Raw genomic sequence first — 11,185 nt, 5'->3', positions numbered from 1 at the left:
AGGTAAGAATAGACCATTTGCTGTGTTTCGTAAAGGTAATATTTAAGAGTTTAAAAAAAAATACCTTCCGATTGGACTAACTCCTCTTTAATTTATGAAAGGAATTAAATTATTCCAATTCTAAGTTCTCTTGGCTAGGTACTCCTGCCCTGGTTAACTTCACTAAGACTGCTAATTCCCACTACTCAAGCCCTGCAGCCAACATTTTGTTTCACATCCTCTCTGTCTACACTTGCTAAAATGCCCTGCAGATTCCACCTTATCTGACGTGTTGCATAAAGTGGTTTCCAGCAAAACAAACTTAACTTGCTAAGTGTAGGCATATCTCTTCAGTGAATTTGCAACCTAAACTGTTTTCTTGTACTTTAAAGGACTATAAGTACACTTAAGAACCTTTAATTTATAAAAGTATGCACATGGTAAAAGTTGCTGACAACCTACAGTTGGGAGGTATCATTAATGCAGAATGACACCTGGAGTATCTGAACTAGGTGACTTTAAAATCTAACGCTAGTAGAGCCGAGATGAAAATTTATAAGCATGTGACATGGCTTTCAGGTCTATTAACAAGAATACTGCTACTATCTCTGAGTTCAGTAACGTGAAAGAAGGCAAGACCCAACTGTGTTTAACCGTAAGTTGGCTACTGAGTGTCCGTTTAATGCAGCCTCAGAAAAAGATAGGTTTAATCTTTCCATCTATCAAGCTTCTTAGATGATCTCAGCTGTAACAGCACATCATCTGATCATTGCTGTTCAAGAAAGACAGAGTACAGTAGACACTGAGAACGTTTTTCATAAGCAGTGGCCTATTTACATTTGACGTACTTAGAAAAGGTGATGGCATCCTTTTTCTGCAATCTTGTGTTGGGCTAAATGTCAGGAAAAAGAGAGTAACATATTTTTTTGAGCACATGGCACTACAAAAATTTTAGTCTGAAGACCAGTGATCAGTATAATGAGATTTGCAAATAACTTTGGTGCAAAATATGGTTCTGAAAGTTATGATCAGTTTGGTTTAAGATGCAAGAGTCCTCTTATGCAGGCCCCTGAATGAATGAAATCAAAGCACAGTGTATTAAATTCTTAGAATTATCTCATATTGTACAATTTTACAGTATTTACCAGTTTATAAACTTTAAAAATTAATCAAAAAATACTATGCATTCCTCCATGTGTTCAAATATGTATTGAATATGCTATATCTGAATATTAACCATAGACATATTCACAATTGAATTCCTGAAGAGGAATTTTAAGAGGACTGAAGTTACTGCAGAAGTTGCAAGGATAAGGAAACATGAAAGCTGAATTCTAATATTTAACTAATAAGCTCCAGTCCTACAGACACTACTATTCCTAACCTTCACTGCTCCAGGCTACAAAATTAGTCCATGTGTTCGTGAGATCTGGTTTTAAATGATGACAGATTGTTACTATCTAGTAACCTCTGTTTAACTACGGCTCTGTTTGATTTATACCAAATTCTTCATTCATGTAGGGTTGGGGAATAAATAAAAAAATAAAATGCTGATACAGAGGTATTATGCAGAGATTGCATTTCAGATCAAGCTCCATTAAGATCTTTTGTCTTCCTGCTGGTTCATTTATGAAGATGACAGGAAGTTAAGAGTTTGTTTTTCATCGCTAGATTTTACCCTGCAACATCCTAAAATAAAATGGAATTTACCTTTACTTTCCAACTCTTATTTACCACTAGCTATAAACAAACATACTAAAATTAAATATGCAGCATCCCTTCCAGAATTTTTTTAAAAAACTTTATTAAACTCTTTAGAACACATTTAAACACTTCTACAACCTTGAAGGAATCCTCAATCACACAAAAGTTCTTGTTTTCAGCACTAAACAAAGGATGTAAGCAAGTGCTACTCACACGTAATAACTACATGGTAACAGAACTGGCCACTGGTAACTGAAACAATGTGTAGAAAACTATCTCAGTAACAAAACTGGGTTATCACCTGCATAGTACAGCTGGAATAAATAATCATCTGTTCTGTATGACCACAGTTTAGTACTGAAAGCAGTACTGGTCAATTAGCATCTGTTTCTTTTCCGGTATCGTATGCATCTTTTGAAGTATATAGAAAAAACTAATAACTAAGTACAGTGAAAGCTAAGTAGCTTAGGTACATTTCCACATTAACAGAAGCCGGTTTATAGCATTAAACAGCCATCTCCATTTTAATAGGTGGATGAGGATTATAACCTTCAATCTGAAAGTCTTCTGCCTTGAAGTCACTGATGTCTTCAACCTTACGAAGAATTCTGAGTTTGGGGAAAGGTCTTGGCTCCCTCTGAAGCTGAAATAAAAGCAAGTTGACTGTATAAAACTAATACTTGAAGACATAGATTTTGTTATAAAACAGATCTCATTAATCTCAATTCAGAATACACGATGTAAATTTTCCCTCCTCCTCAAAAAGACTCATTTAAAAAATAGTTAGGTGGAATCTACTTTACTATTTTGATAGGGACCAGTAGCATAATTTTGAAGTGGATCCCCTGGTCATCCAAATGCACCGCAAGCATTTTCCATTTGCAGAGCAATTCCAGTGGGTACAGATTAGATTCCTTCCAAAGGAAACTAAACTGGAAATTCTGACCCAAATGTGCACCAAATGTGCTGCAGTTTCTCACAGGAACATTCAGGTCCGAACCAAAAACTAGTTCTCCGGATGGTTTGGAACCATACGAATGGTGAGGACATTCAGTGTGAGCTAAATCTCATGAAATAAAATTCTGATTTGTTCATACTGCAACAAATTACTTCCTGAAAATATAGTCTTATTCAGTCAAATAGTAATAGTGACTAACTCTGTGAATTTATAAATTATCCTTTTCTGATATAATACAAAGACATTTTATTTTGTGCTCACCTGTATTAGGCAGAATGGTTGGTTTTCTAAGGTTTTGGAACAATGAAGTCAAAAGTAGGGGTGCAGATTTTGGATCTCTAACTTCATTCTGAAACACTGATGCATGTTTCAATCATGTTTGTATTGTATTTCTGTTTGTGACCTAAGCTGAGCAGAGGTTAAGGTACTACAATTATTAGGGTAAAAATGAGGAAGAAAAGCCACATATTTGTGATGTGATGATATTTATAATACCAAAATGATATTTATAATACCAATTTTGTATTGGATAAGCATTATGGAAGATAAAAGGATACAAGAATACAGAGTGAGTACTTACTTGAACTTTCAGAGGTTCCACATGATTCAGATATATGTGAGCATCTCCTAATGTGTGTATGAACTCTCCAGGCTGAAGAGAAAGGAGAATATATGTGGTTTTCAGTCAGGAAAGCAAAACATTACAATGCTTACAGTATTGATTCTAGTGTGGAACTGCAGCTTCTGTACTGGATTGGATTACCAAGACATCCTTGCAAGCTTTGAAGGACACTATCTTCTCAGACTAATGCATAATTAATGGAAAATATAATGACATTTCCACTAGTTTACCAAAAAGATTATCTTTGAAATCCTGCTAGGATAATAGCTTTGGTAAATGAATGGAGCACTACTGATCTGCTCACCAAGATGGAAACAGACAGGGCAGTGACACCCAGCTTTTACACTCCACTTCTAGCAAGTAGGACTTGCCAAAGCTGGTTTCCAACTATTTGCCTTAATCACCACTAAACAATGTAGCTTGTGGCAGTGGAGGTGTCGGTCACAAGCTAAACCACAAAGCACTTATCAAGCATCCAGATGGGTCTTGTAAGCCTGCAAGTTCTGTGACTTAGCAGCCCCTAAGCAATCTAATTTAACTTAGGGAAGTTTTATCAATTATTTTCCTGCCCTCTGACCAGTGCAGATCAGCCCTCAGATATATTATGCTAAAACCCACCACTGCTGTGAGACGAAGTGGCAGAGAGGCAACACTGCTTTATGGACATAATGTTAAACTTCACTTTTTCTGGCACCTTGGCCTAATTTCTCAAGTATGTCTGCAACTGCCGTTAAGTCCAATCCTTCCCTATTTCAAGATCCTCTTCATGTTGCTGTTAACAGGAGGATCAGGCCCAAATGGCCTTGCTAGTATAATTTCTTACATGCTCTAAAGAAAAGGGGGTTTCACTTGTGCCAAGACCGTAGTGCATTTAAATTACTGTGCCAAATCACAAAATACAGCTCTGGAGTCAGGAGTCACCACTCTACGTAGTCATCTACAGTAGGAAATGAAAAAAATACCCAGCTGAAATTATAGCTAGAAGTTAGGTGGACAGAATATCCAAACTGGAACCTTGACAGTAACTGCTGAGCTACTGTTCATTTCCAATAAAAAGCACATGCTACAAAATTTATTCACTTGTATGTTACTACCCCATAAGGACAAGCGTTCAGTTATGATTTCTAAGAAGCAGACTAGTGGAACAGGTCAGTTTTAACATGTTCAGTTAAAAAGACCTGGAGGATCTTCTGTTTGACGTGAATTCAAAAATTCTTACATTGCTGATCCTAACTGCCCATACAAACCAGAGACAATTCACAGTAAATTCATAGGGCCCTTTCTTACACATTGTTCAGCAAAATTTTGAACACTATGTTCATGCCAGTTTTTCTTGGACATGACATGAAGAGTCTAATCTTTTAGTGCCTCAGTTCTCAGAGAAGATTAAGTAAAATGATTAAATAGCCTACCTTTAGTCCTGTGACATGGGCAATCATGTATGTGAGCAGTGAATAGCTGGCAATATTGAAAGGCACTCCTAGTCCCATATCTCCGGACCTCTGATAGAGTTGGCAAGACAATTCACCATTTAGAACATAGAACTGGCAAAGGGCATGGCATGGAGGCAAAGCCATCAGAGAAATATCTAGAAATTGCAGTACAGAAAGGAGCAGGGGGGAAGAAATCGTAACAGCATTAGTGTGTTAAAAATGTAGCAGATGCAAAACCTGAACAAGCATTTAATGAGATACAGTAGAGAGCAAAAATTCAATGGCACTATCATTCTGTTGCTTTTACTCTTGTATAAAGGCACCTGCTGCCTAAGCAATTAAGTCTGGGTCATGACAAGCTGTCTCCTGGGCTGTATGACCAGAAGTCATAAACAGATATTCCACAGAACAGATTTATGCCATAATGCTGCACAGCAGTTTAGTTTTACTCACCTCAGTAAGACAGTTGATTTCTCTAAAGACATTAAGAGTAAAATTAAGCATGTAACCTAAAGAAACTTCCAAGTGCTTCATATTACTCTCTTCCCACTGCAATACTTGTTGAGATATAAAAGTAATGTTCAATAAAAAAATAATAATCAGAAAAACAAAAGTTCTTTTGAGTGTTTATCTACACTTAGAAGTGCAATAGTGCAATTACAGCTTGGTAAGGAAAACTTGCAATGAGGTATCTCCTCATATCTGAGAATATTTAAGCTTAAAAATAACAGCAACAGCATGTGGCATCCCCTTAGAGAGACACGAGTGGAAATTGCTGGGTAATTATTTTTTTATGCACAGATCAACTGCTGTTTAAGTTAAACATTCTCTGGCACTAGCTTTTGTTTAGAAGTAGCCCTACAGAGTGAATAGATATCTAGACAACCTATGTTTAAGGAGATGATAACAACACAAATATTTTTGTTCTCTAGTTTCAAGGGTTTTGTCAAGTTTACAATTTATTGTATGGCTAAAAACCAGACACACTGCTTTGGGATACTCTTTTTCAGTTTTGTTTTTTTAAGCTTTTTAAAATAAGAACTGCTGTCTTTGAACATAGACTATATGTCAGACACCAGTAGCCAGGTATATCCCCCACTTTAAACTGGGGAGAAAAACTTTAAAGTAATGGTTCAAAATTTTTGAAGTCTGAACATGGCAATTAAGTAGAAAGAGAATCAAGCTTATAACCCCTGGCCATTTTCACTGCATTCCTGGTAGTTTTTTAAAGAATAAACAAGGAGACCAAATGGAACTGATTGTTGACACAGGATTAGAACATAGTTTAGCACACAGCAAGGTAACATGCAACTGCATTCACTTTAAGTTTGCTGTTCAATACCTTTGGGATTCCAAGCACACATAATGATTCTTCTGTCATCTGGATTAGTTTTGATTGTTTCAATCACTTTTTGCAACTGATCAACTCCTTGGTTGGTATAATCTGAAGAAAGATAACAAATAAAACCTAAGCCAGATAGATTCAAGTCATGGTATTTTTTTAAAACCCGGCCCACATCCCACTAAAAAGTGATACCCAAATAACAAGCTCTGAAGATTTTATTGTAACCTTGAATGTGATCAAATTTATCAGTTGGCACTCTCCAAATGTAAGCTTCTTGGTCTTCCTTAGGGGGTGCTTTAAGGCTTGTGAAATTCCTATGATGGTATTTTCGTATGTCCTCCCATGTGCTTTGAGTACCTTTAGCACCCACTGAAATAGGACCATTCCTATTTAGAGCACTTTATTCCAGCCTCAACAACCTGAAGTTTTTAAAGACCAAATAAGAAGTCTGCATAAATACTACATCCCAGGAAATAAAAGCTGCAATACCAAAAAATGAGTTGGACAAAGCATGTTTATCATTCATTATGACTTGTTACCTACATAGGACAAAAGCTGTACAGGAATGGGCAAGATATTACCACCTAGTCATTCATGGTATTTAAACTAATTTGCTCATTGCATTTCTGGATTAAGATGCCTTTCTACATGTTAAACTTGCATGCTACAGTGCTCCTTCTTAAAAAATAAATAAAAAAAAGAACAGTAACATAGGGATACCAGCATCCTTTGCGTGCTCAAGAGGTGAAAGTTTTTCTCAGAATCCCAGAATGGTTAGGGTTCAAAGGAACCCCTGGAGATCATCCAGTGAAAGCCCCTGCTAAAGCAGGTTCTCCTAGAGCAGGGTGCGCAGTTATGTCCAGGCAGGTTTTGAATGTCTCCACAGAAGGAGACTCCACAGCCTCTCTGGGCAGCCTGTGCCACTGCTCTGTCACCCTCAGGGTAAAGAAGTTCTTCCTCATATTCAGATGGAATACAATAGATGAATAAAGGCATCCATCTAGCACTCACAAGGTCATGTATGAAAACAAAATTTCCATAATACTTAGTGCCAGAAGGAAACCTGAATCACGTATAGCACAGGATATTACATTTCACCCAATGACGCTCCCAGGCTGACTTTTAGGTTCAATACCTGCTATATAAGAAATTCACTGGAATTAACTGAACATTAGAATGGATTCCAGAATAAAAGAGTCATTAGTTGTTACTCATTGTTCTGACTCACGCCAGTGAATCAGCACAGCTGGTAACTAATTTTTTTCTAATAACTCTTACTGCAAAGCAACAGCAAATTATGGTTACAGGGAGACCCAAGCTGGCAAACAAGGTAGGAATATGTAATTAGCATCTCAGGGAATTCTCCTGCCAGAAGCACTGTGCCAGAAGCCTTGTCAAATGGTTGTGTTAGTTCCTGAAGCTAATTACCTATCCATTAGTAATGCAACTTAAGGAAACCTATTCGTAATGAAACCTATGGGAATTTATCTTGTTCATTTTTTTCCAAACCATTTTATGCCTCAAACCTTCTAAGTTTAGGAATGCTGAAACATTTTAGTTAAGTTTTTAGACTTGTCAGTTCACAATTGCATGACTTGCATTAGCATAAAACTGTATTCTGCCAGCAGTCAACACGCCACTAAGTCTAATATCTGTAACTAATGTGAACTTTGAGACTGTTAACAGAAAGCAAGGGGAAAAAATATAACCAACCATGTTGTTAATCTGAGTTAAAAATCTCACCAACCCAATAGGGTCATTTTTTTTTCTCTCCTTTTGAAACGGTAGTCCTCTAAATCTTTTGTACACCCTTGGCTTCAGTGACTTAGAAAAGAGACATCAAGACACTTCAGAATAAGTTAACGAATCAGTTCCACTGAAAATAATACTAACAGGTACTGCATCACATTATAGCTTATTACAGCTATTCTGTCCACAGCATCATCAGCTATGGATACATCCTACTTTCTTCCAGCTGTAGAATGGAAAAATTTCTCTTCCAGTCTCCAATGAATGCAGTGCACTAACAACAACTCTTGCCTGCACCACTGTATCATGGAAATTAGGACCCTGCATTAGTATTCAGAAATGGCAGCCTGTGTTCCACTGCTATCAAACATAGCTAGCTCGTGTTTCTGGACTACAACAGACACACACCCTTCCATCTATCAGTGACCATACCTGCTTAGATAAAAGTACAACATATGCCTTATGATTCATCTGTTCCACAAATATCAAACTACAATAAACACAGCTACATCTTTCAGGATAACTGAGTTTTCAAAAAGTTAAATTAACCCTCTCAAACACTATTCCGGCTATCAGTTCACACTGTGAATGGTCCCTTTAACAACAACCCATTCCCCAGGCTTCTAAAATCAAGGTGTCACAGTTGTCTCACTAAGCAATCAAAATTGTATTTGCACGTGATTACCTGTGTGCATATCTTTGTATTCTGCTCCAAAGTGCCTCCACTGGAACCCATAAACTGGTCCCAAATCCCCCTCCTCTCTGGTGCTAAAACCTTGCTTATCCAGGAACTCACGTGATCCATTAGCATCCCAAATCTTCACACCTTTTGCAGAGAGCTCTTTGGCATTTGTAGAACCCTAAAAAACACAGACAATAAGAACTCTACCTACTAATCCCAACACAGAAGACATGATTTGAAACAGCTGTATTAAGCTTTGCTCATCTATAAGTATTTCTCCACTTCTAACGGATGAACAGTCTAATTAATGTACTGGATGAGGTTATTGCACACGGACAGAATAAAACTTATGAGCAACATACTAGGATAAAGTTTGAAGTGCCATGCTGCTGTTACTTAACTCGGGATTCCTCTAACTTTGTGAATGCACAAAGCATACAGCCTCAAGGTCAACTGTGGTATACTATTTCATAAACACATTTGCAGAGAACAATTTTACTTTATAGACTGATGAAAACAGACAAACAAAAATTTTATGGCCGAGGCATTGTCCTTCCCCAGCCACCTATAATAAGCTTAAGGTCTTAAAAATCCTTTTGTTAAAATGACGAATATGATAAAATGACCCAGAGAAATTTCAGCAAGTTCTGCCACATATCCAAATCAGGGCATTCAAAAATACAACTTAGAAAGTGTTCTGCTTTGGGCAGTGTCTGTAGTCTTTTATATTTGAAAAAAGATACTCTAAAAAAACCACACGTGTATTTGAGTCCTGCTATCTAGCAAATGGTTAGGTAGACTTTCCCATATGTGCACAATGTCACAAAATATAAAGGAACACTTACATTGTAACGTATTATCTACAGTTGAATTTTAATACTCTGACTACAGCTGTTAGCTCTATTAGATATCAGGTTTTTGCTACTAAAAAGCCTACTGTTTATATCAGTCTTACTTCATCCATGGTATTGCATTGCTTGTTTCTGTTGAAATCACTACAAGCTATCTAAATTTAAAAAGCAGATCATTAAATTGCTTACAATCTACTTCATCCTATAGTTCTTATTCGAACACCAATAAAAAACACTGTACTAGGCTCTGTAACTGTGGGGTATACTCACATCAGGGAAAACCCTCACTATTTCAGACTATTTCCCTTAAAAAGAAACATAAAAAAAACCCTCTTCCAATTGGTAACAATGCAAGTCTCCACTAAAATGCACAGAATGTCTTTAAGATAATGGCCTTCACTGTGGTCAAAATATCAGGTGGTGGCACATATTCTGTTGCCATACGAACAGAAGCATCTGCAGTCACCCTAAATTCCTTAATCCACTCCACACTGGTTCATTCTGTTGATATCACTCTCAGAGGCACACTACCCAGAGACACCCAAATACTCAACCTTGATGAACCACAGCAGCTCCTCCAGCACTCCTTTCCAGAATACCCTCTTCGTTGTTAGCAGTGGAAACTGATCTGAAAAAAAAGTTTCAGTGTCAGAGGAGACCAGCGATTTGTCAGAACGAACTGACTTAGCTTTTTCCTCCAGAAATGGTAATGCCACCATCTGACATTCAGAAGTTTGGGTATGAAGTAAGGAGCTGGGAAAGGATGTGCAATTCTTATATTCAGATCAAGCAAGACAAAAAGCTGACTTTTATTTTCCTGGACAGTGGGGGAAGATGAATTATCTGCGGGGACCGGGATGAACCCCACTGCGAGGGCGCCACAGTGCTGCACACGGATGTGTGTGTAGGCATTTGCTGCAGAAAGCAGAGGCTTAAGATAAAATTGTTGACAAATATATTTCACAGCCACCCTGTCTACTATGCTTGAATGGTAGGAAGGACCAGCACAGGCTATTTACAGATCTAATCCGGTTTTTCACCAGGCCTGGCTGCGGGGCCGCGGAGAGGAGAGGCCCGGGCTGCCGCAGGCCGGCGGGCTGGGAGAGGGCGGAGGAGCCGACGGAACGGACCGAAACGCCTCCACAGGCCGCTGCAGCGGGTGGGAGCCCCGGCGCTGAGCGGCAGGAGGCCTCCCGCTCGGCGGGCGGGAAGCGGGGCAGCCCGGGGGAGAAGCTGGCGCCCTCCCGCCCACGGCGCAGGGCGGCGCCGGCCGGTGCCGCGGCAGGCTGGGGTAGGGGGCCGGGGCCGCGGCGGTGCCGACCTCTCAGGCTGTACCGCGCCTGCATGCCGAAGACGGAGATGGTGCCGGTGCCGGTGCGATCCTCCTTCCGGTGGCCGTGCTGCAGGATGTGCCGGACCTGCCGCAGGTACTGCGGCTCGCCGGGCTCCGGGCCAGCGGCACCCTCCTCTTGCTGCTCCCCCTCGGCAGGCATGTCGCCGCGGGTGGCTCCCTGCACGCCGGGGTGGCCTCCGGCTGTCCCTCTCCCGCCGGCGGCTTCTCCTCCGAGCCCGCCAAAGCCGGACCTTTCCCGCCAAGCGCGCCGAGGGGCGGGCGCAACGGGACGCCACCGCCTCCTCCTTCCCTCCCCGCCCGGCCGTCTTTCTGCCGAGCGTCCCTCGGCGCCGCCGGGCTCTGCCTGCCCCCCGCTGGGGAGCGCCGCTGCGTCCCTGTCGGCCCCGCCGGGCCGGGCTTAGCGCAGCCCCGCAGGGGAGGCGTGTGGGGGTTGTAAGAGCCTTACGGCAATGGCTGTCGTGTGACCGCCGCGACGCCGAGGCGCGGGGTTGCTGAGGGGACCTGGAGA

General features: G+C 40.4%; 1 protein-coding gene across 3 annotated transcripts; it reads right to left on the bottom strand.

Annotated features, from left to right (window-relative positions):
* Positions 1–1,763: 1,763 nt before the first annotated feature.
* On the bottom strand, positions 1,764–10,933 carry TYMS (thymidylate synthetase). Of its 3 annotated transcripts, none has more exons than XM_055800305.1 (7): positions 10,645–10,933; positions 9,878–9,951; positions 8,476–8,650; positions 6,039–6,140; positions 4,676–4,765; positions 3,222–3,293; positions 1,764–2,326 (listed from the first exon to the last, which is right to left on the bottom strand). In XM_055800305.1, exons 1-7 carry the CDS (start codon positions 10,814–10,816, stop codon positions 2,280–2,282), a joined length of 732 nt encoding a protein of 243 aa, XP_055656280.1. In that variant the 5' UTR covers positions 10,817–10,933; the 3' UTR covers positions 1,764–2,279. The 3 variants fall into 3 exon arrangements, with proteins under 3 accessions (XP_055656280.1, XP_055656279.1, XP_055656278.1); XM_055800304.1 differs by having other exon boundaries at positions 4,676–4,851; positions 8,587–8,650; XM_055800303.1 differs by having other exon boundaries at positions 4,676–4,851; positions 10,645–10,931.
* Positions 10,934–11,185: the final 252 nt, after the last annotated feature.

The sequence above is a fragment of the Falco peregrinus genome, chromosome 3 (genome assembly GCF_023634155.1).
Source record: "Falco peregrinus isolate bFalPer1 chromosome 3, bFalPer1.pri, whole genome shotgun sequence".
NCBI lineage: Eukaryota > Metazoa > Chordata > Aves > Falconiformes > Falconidae > Falco > Falco peregrinus.
Note: the sequence above shows the minus strand (reverse complement) of the source record. Positions and strands in the feature narration are given on the sequence as shown.

Bases quoted from the DNA above. Each gene is read 5' to 3' on its own strand.
- TYMS (XM_055800303.1), bottom strand. From the start codon at position 10,816: ATGCCTGCCGAGGGGGAGCAGCAAGAGGAGGGTGCCGCTGGCCCGGAG. The intron at 8,651-9,877 runs GTTGAGTATTTG...TGTGTTTTTTAG, and splicing joins AGCTGCTGTGGTTCATCAAG to GGTTCTACAAATGCCAAAGA. The intron at 2,327-3,221 runs GTAAGTACTCAC...CTTTTATTTCAG, and splicing joins TGGAACCTCTGAAAGTTCAA to CTTCAGAGGGAGCCAAGACC.